At 35.9% G+C, this 17,416-nt stretch overlaps 1 protein-coding gene across 3 annotated transcripts in view; it reads right to left on the bottom strand.

Moving 5' to 3' along the window:
• Window positions 1–13,323, bottom strand: part of LOC123550396 (zinc finger protein 341-like) — a 67,319-nt gene extending 53,996 nt beyond the window's left edge. Inside the window, exons 1-5 of one of the 3 annotated variants that reach the window (XM_053546161.1) lie at window positions 13,221–13,313; window positions 9,905–9,928; window positions 7,250–7,333; window positions 5,343–5,545; window positions 1,971–2,120 (exon numbers count right to left, since the gene is read on the bottom strand). In XM_053546161.1, the coding sequence (XP_053402136.1) occupies window positions 1,971–2,120; window positions 5,343–5,545; window positions 7,250–7,333; window positions 9,905–9,928; window positions 13,221–13,251 (492 nt within the window). In that variant the 5' untranslated portion in view covers window positions 13,252–13,313. Of the gene's footprint in view, window positions 1–1,970; window positions 2,121–5,342; window positions 5,546–7,249; window positions 7,334–9,904; window positions 9,929–13,006; window positions 13,042–13,220 lie in introns of those variants that run through there. The other 2 variants (XM_053546162.1, XM_053546163.1) reach the window with 2 other exon arrangements.
• Between the last annotated feature and the right edge of the window lie 4,093 nt (window positions 13,324–17,416).

The following is a 17,416-nucleotide window of genomic DNA, read 5'->3' as shown; positions in this document are numbered from 1 at the left end:
AAAACTTAACCAAAAATTTCTATGCTGAAAAAGGGGCATAATTTTGTAAAAAAGCAAAATAAAGTTATGGGACCTGCTTTGTGCATGTCAGATCATGACATTGAACAAGTGTGTGAAGTTTCAATCCATTCCCATTAGTGAGTACTGAGATACCAGCTTACATACAAAACCTTAACCAAAAAATTCTAAGTAGAAAAAGGGGCATAATTTTGTAAAAAAGCAAAATAGAGTTATGGAACCTGTGCAATGTAAGTCAGTTTATCACAGTAAATAAGTGTGTGAAGTTTCAATCCATTCCCACAAGTGGTTACTGAGATACCAGCTTACATACAAAACCTTAACCAAAAATTTTTAAGTCAAAAAAGGGGCATAATTTTGTAAAAAAGCAAAACAGAGTTATGGAACCTGTGCAATGTAAGTCAGTTTATCACAGTGAATAAGTGTGTGAAGTTTCAATCCATTCCTACAAGTGGTTGCTGAGATACCAGCTTACATACAAAAACTTAACCAAATCAGGACGCGGACGCCGATGCGGACGCCGACGCATGGGCGAGTCCAATAGCTCTACTATTCTATGAATAGTCGAGCTAAAAATCCAATAGAAAATAGTGTTTTTATTATAAGTTAACTTGCAACGTACTGTAAAGATCAAAAAGAAAGACATGTACATCTACAAATTAATTTTTTACACTTTTTTGAAATCAGACAGTAACTGCAACATTTTGAGTGCATCTGCGTGACTGAGGGAATTTTCGTGACGAGTAAATCACTAAGTGTAGTGTTGGCAAACATTTTCGCAGCCTGATACAAAAGGATTCTTTTGATACATGGTCGGCATTTCATTTCGGTGCGCAGACTTACATAAAAGTTATTAACGGTCGAGGATGAGGCAGTTTCAACAGGGTTTTCATTGCGTGCAGATGACAAGAAAAACATCATCTTTTGATGCGCCATTTTTGTTGAATGGTTTTACCGTATAAAGAAACGTCGATATCGACCGGATAATTAAACCTATAACGCAGTCTACCTTTACTACTTCGTACCTACGTAATTTCGGCCGGTAGTTGAGTTGCGCCACCAATGTAGCGTTCAGAATTATTTTGAGGGTCATTTTGAAAATCAGTGTGCTAAAACGCACAAAAATGTGCGTCAAGGAAAACCCTGTATGTACATAGTTACCTACTTTGAGATTAAAATAATCATACTTAGTAATTTTCACCATCACTGTAAATGGGTAGCTTAAAATGTACTGTTTTTAATTTCACTTTTACACATTGTGCATGGACAGCTTCAAATGAACTCATTTCACTTTTGCGCTCAAAGAATATACTGACTTGAATTTCACTTATGTACAATAAGAATGTATGTGACTGCTACAGAGTCTATACACCTTACATCAAAATTCTTCACTGTACTAAAAACTGCAACTGTATTCTGTTAAAAAACAAAGTTCACCGCCTCGATAGCCAGTGGTAGAGCGACCACTTCGAGTGCGGGAAGTTGTGGGTTCAATCCCTGGCCGCGTCATACCAAAAGCTGTGGAAAATGGTACCAGCCCCCTTGCTTGGTGCTCAACATTAAAAGGGAAACTAGCCTCTTCTCTCATACACTCGTGGCGATGGACTCTCATCAGGAATGAGGTGTCGAGAGTGATTCAGTGATTAATATAAGTTGTAGAACTTCCTTCATAATCGACCAAAAATAAATTATGTATAAACTAAGAATGTACTAACTTGAATTTCACTTTTTCACACTATGAATCAGGGGTGTAAAATTCTTTTCCCATAACTCATCTTTCATGACTAGTAGCCAGTAAAATCTACTTGCCCTAAGTAAACAGTCACTCATCCTGATAAAAACACAATTATCTTAATGACTTCTTTTCAATACTGTCACTTTCTTGAAGAAGTAATTCAAGTATTATGAACAACAAATAGTTCTTTTACTGTAACAGTATTTCGTGTATTTACCAAATGTAGTGTAGAACCTTGGATGATACCATTCTGTACTGTCTGGGTTATATCACTAAAAGTTAACATCTGGTCATCTGTCAGTACCATACTGTTGGTCAGCTGGTTCAATGGTGTCTGGTTCACTGTACTGAAACCTGCTGCTGAATTCTGTAATATACAATGTTCACTGTACTAAAACCTGCACTGAAAAATGTTAATGAACTGCACTCACAGTCTGTTTTGAAATTTGCACCTAATATATGTTCAATGTACATAAAATTGTATTCACTGTACTGAAACCTGCATCTGAATTCTGTAATAAATAATTTGTTCACTGGACTAAAACCTGTCACAAAATTCTTCAATGTGCTAAAACCTGTACCTGAATTCTGTTAAAAACAATGTACACTGGACTGATATTGCACATGAATTCTGCATTAATTGGTCACTGTACTGAAACATGCAATTAAAATTATTTAATTTACAATTTTCACTGTACTGAAATCTGCATCTGAATTCTGTTATAAGTAAAGTAACAAATAAACTGTATATTCAAAATCAGAAAATTTATCCAGAAGGCTACGTAATATCAAACATTATGAGTAGCACATTTCATGTAAGAAATAATTTATAGTAAAACGGTGCTTTAACGCTATTTATACACGACGATATATAGTTATACACCGGGCATAATAAATTTCATGAAGGCACAGCCTCCAAATATAAACAAGATTGGTCCATGCATTTCAAAGTTATGGTCCGGACAAAATCGGACGGACACACAGACGCACGCACATACACCGAAAGTGACGACTATATCGAGCTCACTGCAAGCGGGCACAATAAGAAACTATCACAAGATTCTATGTTAAACAGTGTATATTTTTAACCAAATAAAAACTCAGGTTCTGTAACATACCCTTTAAGGTCACCCGATTATTCCTAATACATGTGTTAAGTTTAAAAGTGTTTGGTTTAGTGAAATCTACTTACATGCAAAACTTTAACAAAATTTCAAAATTAAAAAGGGGTATAATTTTTTCAAAACAAAAGCTAGAGAATTGTAACTTGTCCTGTGAGGTCATCTGATGATTCCAAATACATGTGTGAAGTTTATAAATGTTAGGCATAGGAAATCAAACTTACAATCCCTGAGGAATTGGCATTAAAGGGTTGCCAAAATTGTCTGGGTGGTCCAAATGTCAAGTGTTCCTTTTTCATATCAAAATTTTGTTAACCAGCCCATAAAATCAAGAACAAACAGTCATGCAAACTTTCATAACCATTTTGAAAAAAAGAAATACAACCTGCTGCAAAAAATTATGAGTCTACATGAATAACTGCTTTTGCCAAATCTGACCAATTTAAATTTAACAAATATGCATGTTGGGGTCTGTAGAGGAAACCTAATGCTTAGAAAAGTCTGAACTACAGACTGTATTTAAATTAATACTGAGGTCTTTATTTTCTACAATGTAATCAAGTATCTAAATGTTATTAAAGTAGAGCGATGTTTTGTTTACTTATTGATAAGGTCAGGACAAATTGACTCCAGGTCATGACACTACTTTTTATACGCCTGTCTGATACGACTGTCAAGCTTTTTTGGTGCATAAAGACCCCAGCTTCCCCTTCATACATTATTTCATACATGAAAAGACACCAGAGCAGAACCACCAACCTTCTGTAAGCCAGCAGGATAACTTCATAACATGAAAGAATTCTACACCCACACTGTCAGGGGCAAGTGATTCAAGCTTGTGCCCTTATCCAATCCAACATGGAGCACCCCATATTTTGGGTGTTCTTGTCCATTAAAACAAGCTATTTCAAAAGTTAATGCCTATCCCTCCCATCCACTAAAAGGAAGTCTAAATATATCCTAATTTAAGCTAATTACAATGCTTTTTATAATTTCCAAATTCATTGAGGATACAGCTAAGTTACAACAAAGCTTTCAGACAACAGACACAACTACTGTATTTACTGATCTTTTGGGAAAATCATTTGTAAGATGTATCCCAACTTTGGCTCAAAAGACTAATGGTTTCTTTCAATATTTATCTATCAATCTTATTGAATCTTCACACAATGTTTATCTCCCTTTTCTTGCATTATTAACAGATGTGCAGTGCAAGACAAAGGTCTTTACAAAAGTATTGACAATCAGAAATCGAAGTGGGAAAAAGTAAGCAGACAGGTTAAAAACGCATTCTACTGAAACTACATGTAATTGTACTGGTTTCTGCATACTGCCTGCTTGAAAGTTTTCTGTTTTTGTTGGGTTTCACATCACACTGACATATATTTAGTTCAGTTTATTTTAACAAGCATAATGGCCACTGACAAATACACACAGTGTTACATTTATAAAGTAGGCAATATGATACAGTATATGCATGTGCTACACCCTGCTGACATTTTGGGAATATGGGGACTTTTCCCAGCTTTTTATTGCAAGCAGTTGTGGGCATCTGAGTAGAATCAAGATGGCTTCCTCACATGAAAGAATTCTACACCCCCAATCAAAAAGATTTGAAGTCAGCAGCCACCGAAGCCCCTTGCCTACCTGGAAGATTCCAGAGTGTGCACTATGCAGGAGACCAATCTCAGATTCATGATCATCCTCCTCAACTGTAACACAATATATGCCGTAACTAAATAGTCTGTTTTTAAGACTAGTAATAAATTACCCAACTATTTCATGGAAACAAGAGCTCATAGAACATGAAATGCCCCCCTTGGTGCATTCAGTAACTGCACAAGGAACAGATTGAAATTATTTGGTCTCTGGCACACTGGACATTTGACACACTGACAACAAATCAATAATTATGGGTCATTTACCAGTCATACATGACCTCTGTATCAAATGTGACCTTAAACCAAAGCATTCACTGTTCTGCATCACTGCAATCTTGACCTTTGACCTACTCACCTCGAAATCAAAAGAAGTCATCTGCTGGTCATGATCAGCCTCCCTGTAAAGTTCCGTGATCCTAGACCCAAGCGTTCCCAAATTATCGTCCAAAATGGTTTAACTGTTCCGGGTCACTGTGACCTTGACCTTTGACCTACTGACCTTGAAATTAATAGGGGTCATCTGCTGAACATGATCAACCTCCCTATCAACTTTCATGATACTAGACCCAAGTGTTCTTGAGTTATCATCCTGAAACAGTTTGGTCTACATACTGACTGACATCTGTAAAACACTATACCCCTCCTTCTTCAAAGGGAGGCATAAAAAGGTATATAACAATACACACTAAAAACAACCAGAAAAAGTGATACCATGCAGACAGAGTATCAACGTATCAGGATGATAAATGCCTAAACAACTAAATGCTAAAAATATGCAATATAATACCATTCTGTATGTGTGTGTACCTGTGGTAGTTGTGTCCTGATGCCATGTTGAGGTGCTGTGGCTGTGAAAGCACTGTTGCCGAGACCCTGTATAACTGCTGTATTCTGTAAGGTAGGTCGGGGAGCTATTGGTGTACATCTTGTCTGCTTGTGGCCCACAAATAAACTGAGATTGGAGAACTGTTTCTTGCATTTCCCACATTGAAAAACATCTTCATCTTCAACTACGATACAATGCAAGTATGAAAACACTTCAAATATTTGTAATCTTAACATAACTTTTATCATAATACTGGTATCATCAAGTGATGAATTTAACCCTTAGCCTGCTGCAGGCGAATTTAACAGCCTTTGCAAACAGCTTGGAACCAGATCAGACGCCGATTAAATCGGCGTCTGATCAGGTTCCAAGCTGTTTGCTACTCTGACAATATTTCTTCCAATTTTGGAGCAAATTGAATGAACTTTACAATTTAAGCAGACGACATTCCCAGCAGACGACAGTTTATCTAGCATGCTAAAGGTTAAACAATAATGAATAAATCTACAGTTTCTGATTGAACAAGGCAGTCTGAAAAGACAGCTATATCAATCCAAGCCACTGTTATGGACAGTGATAGGGTTGATGGTATTGGGTGGAACCATTATACATCCGATTTGTGACCTTAACCTTCAACTGACAGGGATGAATTTTTTTATTCTGAACATTGTCTTGATAAGGGGAATATTACAACCAAGTCATATTAAAATCTTTTAAGGGGTTTAGAAGATACAAAGCAGACATATGAAATGGAAGGCTCAAACTTTTGAGCTTGAGTTGTGATTTTGACCTTGAGCCAACATGGCCGACTCATGAGTTCAGACATAATTGTCTTGATGAGGTGATCATTTGACCAAAGTTTCATGATTATCCTTCAAGGGGTTTAGGGTATACAGAGCAATCACAAAATGGAAGGCTGAAACCTTTGATCTTTGAGTTGTGATCTTGACCTTGAGCCGACATGGCTGGTTCATAGGTACTGCACATTGTCATTTAACCCAAGTTTCATGAAAATCCTTCAAGGGGTTTAGGAGATACAGAGCAGACACGAAATGTTACAGACGGACATAAGGACAGAGACTATTCCTATAACCACCACCACTGGTGACGGGGGATTAAAAGTACTATGGATTTTATCTAACTGCATCTTATAGCTTCTAAGATGGAGAAAATGATTTTCAACTTTTGAAACTTTTTTTTGGAATAAAATGTGATAAACTTCCAAGTATAAGCAAATTTCTTTGATCATAACTATGGAACACAAATTTCTTGCCACACTTAAATTGTTACTCACAATAATAAAAAAAAAAACAATTATCATATTGGGCCAAAGATTTATTTCTGTGTTATGTTTGCAACACCAGGCTATAGGATTCACCAGTTTAGTACTGGTCACAAAAAGAACTGACTAGTTTAGTAACTCACAGGAATGACTGGTATGCAACTTATAGGACTGACTGGTTTAGTTACTTATAGGACTAACTGGTTAAGTAATTCACATGATTGACTGGTTTAGTAACTCATAGGCCTGACCAGTGTAGTAACTTGCATGAATAATAGGTTTTAGTAACTTATATGACTCACTCATTTAGTAACTCACAGGAAAGACTGGTTTAATAACTCATTCGCCTGACAAGTTTAGTAACTAATACAGGACTGTGATTGATTTAGTAACATATAGGACAGACTGATTTAGTAACTTGTAGGACTGACTGGTTTAGTAACTTAATGGACTGACTAGTTTAGTAACTTAATGGACTGACTGGTTTAGTAACTTATAGGACTGATAGGTTTTGTAACTTACAGGACTGAAAGGTATAGTAACTTGAAGGACTGGCTGGATAAGTAACTTTTAGGACTGACTGGTTTTGTGACTTAAGTAACTTACCCTGTGCTGTGTTTGTTTCTGTGACATTGTGTGTGTCCAGTATTGACTGAATGGCTGATTGATTCTCAATATTTGACATATTCCCTAAAATGTAAAGAATTTGACATATAATAAAGGTTGTGTGACCTTTATGCTTCAGTCACTTCTTCCAATTACATTCAGAACTACTTTTTGATGAAATGTCTTAATAAAAATTAGCAGAACAATTCTCTCTGATCTCTTAAATGTACCTAGACCAGAATAGTATGTGTTGGCAAGGTTCAGAGGCAAGCTCCTCTAGGAAATTTATTGTGTACTATATATTATATGCTTGTCACAGTGCTGGGTATGCTTTCCTGCGCAGACTTACCTGGAGCTACTTTAGTAAAGTGAGAGCAGTGAATTTTAGTATTTCTAATCAATTAACTTGTTAAAGAGAATTTATTTAGTTTCTATGTTATACTATTATCATTTTAGTAAACAATATATTTTGGTACCATTTTAATGAAAATTTTCATCTCATCTTAACCACTCTCAAGTCCTCTTTTTACAAAATTTTCATATATTCAAGAAGACCATGGCCATAACACCAGCAGGACTTGAACCTTTAAGCTATTTATTTCCACATAGTGTCCACATATATATATAGGATATATCAATAAACCATAGAGTAATCTGAACAAGCTTTACTGGAAGCTGTTACTTCAAAAACAGGTGAGCACACTGTCCTGTACATCAAGGCAGCAGCAGTATAAATGAAAGACTGGTATTAGGGGTGTCCCTTCCCTGTAGCTGAGAACTTTTTTGAAAGTAGTAAAATAAATAGGACTGTTTCTGACTTTGAATCCTAAATATTCTGCAGAATACCATGGAATACCAATACTGTAAAGTGTTTTAAAGATTTAACATGTTTGCTGTTGCTCAATCTGTAAAATAGGTTTGTTTTTTTTTAATCAGGTCTTTGTTAATAAAGGAAAAATGATATTGGGTTTCAATTTTAAACAGAACAACAAATAAAATCAATTAGACAAACAATCAACTTTAACAAAACAAGAGCTGTCACAGGAGACAGTGTGCTCTACTATTTTGATGGTGGATACTATAGTGAAATTGGGCACATCTGAGGAAGCTGGAGCTGTTGCTACAGTTTTTAATAACTCCAATGTGGATGCAGATCATTGGAAAGTAGCTTAAGTCTGTGACAAATGTATTTAGTAAGACCAGAAATAGAGATACAGTGTATCAGAATATTAAATAAGTATAAAAGGGACATAATTCATGGAAAATTTCTGCAGGAGTAATGCACCATGCGTCATATCATGCAGAAGAACTATTTTAAGTCTGAATCAAATCTATTCACATGTAGTAATTCCTAATTAGATCAAAACTTGAACCTGAATGCCAGTGTTATGGACCTTGTGTCACATGATGTGGGTGATGAAATGGAAAAAACATTTTAAGTTTGAATCAAATTCATTTAGTAACAAAGACATGGTGAAAAAGCATCAAAATTAAACTAAAACGCTATTAAAGTAAAAAGGGGATAGTTCATGAAAATTAATATTTTGTGCCAGTGTTGAGGATCTTGTGTCATATGATGAAGACAATGATGTGGAAGAACTAACTGTTTTAAATTTGAATCAAATTCATTAGGTATATAACTAGAGCTGCTTTTGAGAAAAGCGCATGTCTCCCACAACTGCCTAATCATCTGAATAGTAAGTCTGCTTTTCTATATTTAGTGAGTCTAGATGGACTTGTATGAACAGTGCAGTAATTTTTGGTCATGTGAGTCTAGATGGACTTGTATGAATGGCTCCGTAATTTTTGGTCAAGGGCCATTATTCCGAAGTGCCTGGGCCAATTTGGCTAGTTATCGAATTTGACCAAGGAGTTATTGGCAAGCACATTTTGTTCAAGTTCGGTGAAGATCGGATGTTCGACTTAGAGTGTGGACAAGCTTTGTGACAGACAGACACACAGACAGACCGAGTAAATCAATATGTCTCCCACACCAGTGTGGTGGGAGACATAATAACAAATCTATAGTGAAAGTGCACCAAAATTAACATGAAATTCTAAGTAAAAAGGAGGCATGATTCATGAAATACTGTCAGATGCATCTGCATGAGTTATGGATGTGGAACATTTATTTTTAGTGTGAATCAAATCCGTTCTGCAATAACAGAGATATAGTGAATTAACCTGAAACTCCCGAGCAAAAAGGGATACAATTTGTGAATAATTTGTGCCAGAGTTATGGACCTTGTGTCATATGATGTGGGTGATGATCTGGAATAACTGTTCTAAGTTTGAATCAATTCCATTTAGTAAAAATTGGGACAGATCTAAAGTGAACCAAAACTTTAACCTGAAATTCTAAGTAAAAGAGGGGGCCTAATTCATGAAATATTGGTGTGAGAGTTATGTCCCTTGTGTCATATGATATGATGATATGGGTGATGATGAGGAATCCTATTAGAAGTTTGAAGCAAACCTATCAAGTAATTATAGAGATAAAGAGACGGTGCATCAAACTGTAACCAAGGTTTGGACATGGAAGGACACTAACACCCACGACAGGTCAAGTAGGATAGCTCTCTTTATACTTCCTATGGTCAAGCTAATATGACAAATAGGAACTAAAGTATAAACAACATGAAACCTGTAACATACAAAGCACTATGCAATATCCCGGCTCTGGAAATAAAACAAAAATCAAATAAATCTGAAAGAAAATATTGACTGAAACAGGTTTATATGGTGGTATCTTAAATTTAGTACACACACTTATATTTTTTAAATTAAATGACCTTGAGTGCTCGACATAATGTTGTGCGTATGAAAAAAGATGTCCTGCATTCTCTGATAAGACGTAATGTGTTCAAGATATTATTAAGATGTTGTGGCCGCTGGAGATGATATGTCAAGCACACAAGATAATTCTCTAGACACAATAGGGTTTCACTGCTTAAGTCTTATACTTAGGTGTCATGACAGTCTGTGTCAATTAGGTACTGTGAAATCATTAATATTCGTGTCAGGGACTAATTTTTTTTAATTCTGTGGTTGAGTTACAGAGCATATTAACAAAATTAAATCCCAACAATCTAGTAAATCAGTTTTAAAAAAATCCATGAATTTATATCCTCATGTTTAATGGCCCAAACCACAAAATTTTGTGCCTACAAAAATAAATTAATTTACAGTATAGAACTGCCCAACGTAATGCAACACGAGTACCAAGATGGCCCCAAGTCACTCACCTGTGTAACACACCATAACACTGTAAACATGATTTCATTGAGACAATATTCTGACCAATTTTCATTAAGATTGGATCACAAAACGTGGCCTCTTGAGTGTAAACAAGCATTTTCTTTGATTTGACCTAGACCTAGTTCTTTAACCCCACATGACCTAGATTAGAACTTGTCCAAAATTTCATCAAAACAAACATTCTGACAAAGTTTCAGGAAGATTGGAGCAAAAAAGTGGCCTCAAGAGAGTATACAAGCTTTTCCTATGAGCTGACCTAGTGACCTAGTTTTTGACCCCACGTGACCTAGATTTGAAATCGTCCAAGACTTCATGATAACAAACACTCTCACCAAAATTTACGAATTTAAGATAGAATAAAAAATGTGTCCCCTAGGGTGTAAACAACCTTATTCTTTTATTTGACCTTGTGACCTAGTTTTTGCCCCACATGACCCAGATAAAAATTCATTCGATATTTCATGCAGACAAACATTCTGACCAAGTTTCATGCACATCAAACGAACAAGATTGTAAAATTAACAAGCTTTTCCTTTGATTTGACTGGGTGACCTAGTTTTTGACCCCATATGACCAGTTTCAAATTTGGCCTACAAATCATCAAGATAAACATTCTGACCAAGTTTCATGAAGACCTTGAGGGTCATAAATGTGGCCTCTAGGTTATTAAAAAGCTTTTCCTTTGATTTGGCCCGATGACCTAGTTTTTGACCCGACATGACCCAGTTTCGATCCAGGCCTAGAGATCATCAAGATAATCATTCTGTGCAAGTTTGTATCAAACAAAGCATAAACGAAACCTCTATATGACTGAAAGGGCCAAAAAAGAAAAGTTTGCCCCTTTTAGGGGCAGTAACTCTAGAACCCATGATGGGATCTAGCCGGTTTTCACAAGGAACCGAGATCTTATTGTGACTTAAGTTGTGTGTAAGTGTGGTTAAAATCAAACATAAAATGTCACTTCTATCGTGTTCACAAGGTAAAGATTACCAAACTTTGGCTCTTTTAAGGGTCAATCAGAAGCCATAACTCCGGAACTTACATGTATGATTGTATCTGACAGATTCATCATAAAATCCAAGATTTATTGTTGTTAAAGATATTTTGCAAGTTTGTATCAAATCAAACCATAAATGAAGTCTCTATATGGCTGCAAAAGCCAAAATAGCAAATTTTGGCCCTTTAAGGGGCCATACCTCTGCAACCCATGACGGGATCTGGCCAGTTTTCGAAAGGAACTGCCAATACAAATTGTGTGCAAGTTTGATTACAGTATACTGCAAAATGTTGTTTCTATCGTGTTCACAAGCCAAAAGTAGCAAAGTTTGGTCCTTTAAGGGGTCATAACTCTGCAACCCATTTTCGGATCTGGCCAGTTTTCAAAAAGAACTGCAATATTATGCCAATACAAGTTGTGTGCAAGTTTGCTTAAAGTTGAATGCAAAATGTGGTCTCTATTGTGTTGACAAGCCAAACATAGCAAATTTTGGCTCTTTAAGGGGCTATAACTCTGGAACCCATGGTTGGATCTGGCCAGTTTTCAAAAGGAACGGAGATATTATGCCCATACAAGTTGTGTGCAGGTTTGATAAAATCAAATTAAAAATGTGGTCTCTATCGTGTTCACAAGGAAATTGTGTACAGACGGACGATCACAAAAGCTCACCCTGTCACTATGCGACAGGTCCGCCATTATTCTACAGTATAAATTTAAATTGAGACAATCACACAAATGTATTAATTACTTTGTACTAATTTTAGGTTCATTGTGAAACAAGTTCTACAATGTTATGCTAATATCTCTCAACATTTTATTCTTGATGGAATCCATCGCCACAGGAAGAGAAATCAGTTTTCCTATTAATGCCGATCGAATGCCAAGCAAGGAGGCTGGAACGACTCGTATCACTCTTCTTGTCTTTGGTATGACACCAACAAGGCATGATGCCACACCAGCACTCAAAGCAGGCGTACTACCAAGTGTTACAAGGCAGTTATCACACATACTGCACCTATGTTAGCATTAGCTGCTCCAATTTGCATTAAAAAATTCCACTTGAACATTAGAATCTGTAATCGGTTGTTTACCATTTGGTTAAGGGTTTCCCCGTGCCAAAAAATTGTCCCCCATCGTAATTCAGAATACTTATTTGGCCAAACTAAATAATAAAAAAATCCAAGGGCAATAACTCCTCTAAATAATCATAAGTTTGAACAGTGGAAAATTTTGTTTCAAGAATGAAAATAAGTGAACTTTAAGGATCAGCTTTTAGCAAACATACAGTATATCAACATTTAAAATCCCACGAGAAGTTCAAGAATGAATAATAAACACATTAATTTTTGGTGCTTCAAGTACTTTGATTCATTGTCATTTGTTATGGATATTCCAACAAACGGGTGTGCCCTACACCAAAACAAAGGTCACTCTTGACCACAACTCAAAAATGGCTGACTACCATGTAATAGTTTTTATTATACACTAAAACATTATTTTACCACACTGTTTTTATTGTAGTTGTACAATATAAAGTCTAAAGCAGCAAGAAAACGACCAAGATAAAAGATTATTTCGGATGGGCTGGACAAAATGGCGGATTCTCCCCGGCAATTTTTCGAGATGTTCCAACAGCCAGTCGTCCAGATAATATCTGAGCTGAAAATGGTAAACATGCACTTCTTAAGACAGAATTATAGCTAACGATAGATCTACCTGAAAGCGAATCAAAAAGTGAGTGTGCCATTTCCACGTAAAGTGCAACGCCGTGATGATTTTCGTGCGCCGCCTCGTACCAAAGGGAGGTAAGAGAACAGCGTACTGGCAGACGGTACTTTCCGTGAATGCTCGGATTTTTCCGCATCGATTTTCCCGCCATCTTTCAATATTGAAATTGTACAGAAGAAATGCTGCGTTGCGCACTATTGAATTTGTATTTGGCATTTATAATAAAACTGTTACAGTAATTGATAACTTTGCTAACTCTTATTTCCCTAGAACCATCCGTCTCTCGAACTCCCTCCCCACATTAATCAAAGCTAGTCCCAGCCTCAGTATCTTTACAGAGAGGCTGGCGGTGGTCACTATGTAATTCTTCCATTCTGTCCTATTTTAACTGTAGCATACTGTCCTTTTATCTTTTACTTTTAATACTGTAATATACTAGATTTCTTTAACAACGGTTTCTCTGACAGCGCTGACCAGTCATAATCGGAAATCGATTGTTGGTTGTACTGATGTAGATGTAGATAAAATCAGCACAGCAAGTTGTCTTCTTTGATTTGATATAGATCTAGGTCTGAGAAATAAGTAGATCTAGTCTCATGCGCGGTCCAAGGGAAAATCCTAAAAAAAAAGAAGAAGGAAAGAAAATGGTTTTTGAAAAGGCAACATTAGGACCGCATTCAAAGTGTATGTGGCTGCTGCTATACGATCCCAACGTAATTCATATAGATCTATGTTAACTTAATATCTGAAAAACACAAAGAATTTTACCTTTTATATAACAATACTTAATTTTATTATTTTCCCCAAATTTTACAGCTCATAGAATGTGAAAACAAGGGGAATATTGTATATAAAATCGCAGTGGAAAATGCTCCAGAATGCAGTCCTGAAATGAAGCGCTGAATTCTAAAATTTTCCGGGGAAGGGGTGGGAAAGCATGCCCCCGGACACCCTTAAATAATTACTGGTCGGCTACTATTGACAACCATGTATTTGTAAACAGCTAGCATCCACAAAAAACACACATCAAATTATTTAGAGTATAAAGACACGTTTGTCATAGTAAGCCCCCCCCCCCCCCCCCCCCCCCCCCGCACACACACACTCCTCGAGAAAATTGGTTGGATCCGCGCATTTGTCTTGTCAAGTTTTCGCATACCTAGTAAATAAAAATTTAGTCTTAAGATTTGGAAGCATAGAACGCAATCAAACAAAATAATAGCAAACATAATTGATTGAGTCTATTCGTGACAGGGTGAATGAAATGTGCATCGACACCCACTGAATAATGAAATACAAGCAGCTCATCTTTAATGCAATTTGGGATCGGATAAAGTCAAAAGTGTATACATTTTTTCATCTATTCTTACCAGTTTCTACCATGAGCTATTTAAACAGAATCTGTACACTTTAATTGAATCCAATAAAGGTTTTACGTGTGTGCCAAGCTGCATCTTTCGAGAGTCGGATTTCATCTTGATCTGGTTCCGAATCTATACAGCATCATACATACACTATTACAATGATTCCTCTTTGTTATTAATTTATTTCCATGTGTTGGTTTTAGTCAGTCGCTCTGTGAGAGGACAGTATTTGAATCGACGAGAAGCTTTCAAAATTCTGACTATTCCTGTTCCAGGCAGTTTATGCTTGTCGTGTCTACACGTAAAATTAAATGTTTTCGACTCCTATATTCTTTATAGAAAGTAGCTCTCACCAGTCTCGGTCAAATCGACTGTCTTAGATAATTAGGACAAATTTGTTTAAACCCAGTTTGACTTTTCAGGACCCGCTATGTTATTGTACATGCAAATCAGTTTTTACCGACCTGCACACCTGACTTATCTTCGAAATTCTTACAGGTTATAATTTTTCAAGTTAAAAGTTTATGCCAATTAAATCTCAGCATTTTCAAACACACGAACCAGAATTTTCTATGAGTTTAGCTGGAGGGTACTGCAAGATACAGACAATGCTCCAATTCCAGAATTTTCATGTTTCTCTAGCGAGTTTAGTTTGGAGGGTACTGCTATAGATATTTAAAAAAATTCAATGCAGAGAAATTTATAGATGATTTATCAAATCAACCTTGGTCATTGATTGATGTGTTTAATGATCCAGATGATGTCCTTGACACATTTTATACATTATTTTTACAAGTACTAGATTCTCATGCCCCTTACAAACAAAAACGAGTAAAACATAGAAATCAAAATGATTGGTTCACGGATGAAATAGCAAATGCTATACATAACAGGGATTATGCTAAGAAGAAAAATAATACTGAAGAATTCAAATACTGGAAATCACAAGTAAAGTTACTGTCTCATGAAGCAAAAACAAACTTCTTTAACCAGGAGATAAACTCAAACAGTAAGAATCCTAAAAAACTATGGAAAAATTTGAAAAATTTATCTGGAAATACAGAAAACTACCAGACAAACTATATAAATGATGAAAATGGCAAACCAGTTTCTGATCCAAAAGTTACAGCTGAAATTTTCAGTAGGTTTTTCTCCAATATCTTTAAAAATGCAGACAGTATCTCAGCCTTGAGCAGTGAGAATAAATTGATTCTAAAAGAACAGTTGCAGTCCAAAATTGACAAAGAAACACCAAAATTTGAAATTCCTTTCATAGAACTGAGCCATGTTAAAAAACAATTGGACATGCTTGATGTTACAAAAGCCACTGGACTTTACTGCATTAGTGCTAAATTTCTTAAAACAGCATCATCTGTAATTTGTAAACCATTGTGTACTATAATCAACATGAGCATACAAAGTAGACAGTTTCCATCAAAATTAAAACAGTCAAAAATCACACCAATCTACAAAAAAAGGACAAAAATCTGAAAAAAAATAATTACTGGCCAATATCAGTACTGCCGCTTATATCTAAATTGTTTGAAAAGCATGTATCTGATCATTTAAAACTATTTCTAGAATCTCAAAAGTTAATATTTAACACTCAGTCTGGCTTTAGATCCAAATATTCATGTGACACTGCATTAACAAACATAGTAGACAACTGGATTAATGCAATAAATGATGGTAAACTTGTTGGAACAGTTCTTCTTGACTTGTCAAAGGCTTTTGACCTAGTCAACCACAAATTGCTTGTTGAAAAACTACAAAATTACCATCTGTCTTCAAGGACAATTCAATGGATCACATCCTATCTCTCAAACAGATTACAGACAGTCAATGTATCAGGAGTCTTCTCAGAACCTGCAGAAGTTATATCTGGGGTACCTCAGGGACCTGTCCTAGGCCCTCTCCTATTCATAATTTACATAAATGACCTACCCTCACATGTCAAAAGTTCTGCCACTGACATGTTTGCAGACGACACAACTTTAACAAGTTCGGGATACTCTATGCAGGAAGTTCATTCAAATCTCCAAACTGACCTTGACAATGTTACCACATGGTGCACACAAAATGCAATGATATTAAATGCCACAAAAACTAAAGCAATGTATGTATCATCAAAAAACACAAAATCTCACAACTCATCACTACCAAAACTAATGCTAAAAAGCCAGGAAATAGAATATTCTGAAAATGAAAAATTGCTAGGTGTTAATGTAGACAAAAATCTAAAATGGACAACCCAAGTAGAAAAGACACTAAAGAAATGCAACTCACAGTTATATTTGCTCCTAAGAATCAAACAATATCTTGATTTGCACTCACGGAAATTATTCTTTAATGCCTACATTTTGCCACATTTAGACTATTGTTGCACAATTTGGGGAAACTGTAGCAATGAGCTGAACACAGAATTGATTAAATTTCAAAAAAGAGCTGCCAGAATCATTCTAGATAAAAGCTATGATAGTCCATCTGCTGCTCTATTTAATGAATTAAACTGGATGAAATTTGATGAACGAGTGAGATACAAAAAAGCAGTACTCATGTTCAAGTCTATAAATGAACAGTCATTCCCAGCTTACATGAAAGAAAAATTTCAAAGTACAAATCAAAGACACAACCGAAACCTAAGATCTGTTGTTAATTCAGAACTAGTTGGTCCAAAACCAAAAATGGAATTCTTTCGGAAATCTCTGTCTTACTCAGGTCCAAAAATATGGAATGTTTTACCTGCAAATATCCGTAAGTGTGAGACACTAAGGACATTTCAAACATCTTATGTCAAATGGCATTTCTCCTCAGTATCCT

The sequence above is a fragment of the Mercenaria mercenaria genome, chromosome 6 (genome assembly GCF_021730395.1).
Source record: "Mercenaria mercenaria strain notata chromosome 6, MADL_Memer_1, whole genome shotgun sequence".
Classification (NCBI taxonomy): domain Eukaryota; kingdom Metazoa; phylum Mollusca; class Bivalvia; order Venerida; family Veneridae; genus Mercenaria; species Mercenaria mercenaria.
Note: the sequence above shows the minus strand (reverse complement) of the source record. Positions and strands in the feature narration are given on the sequence as shown.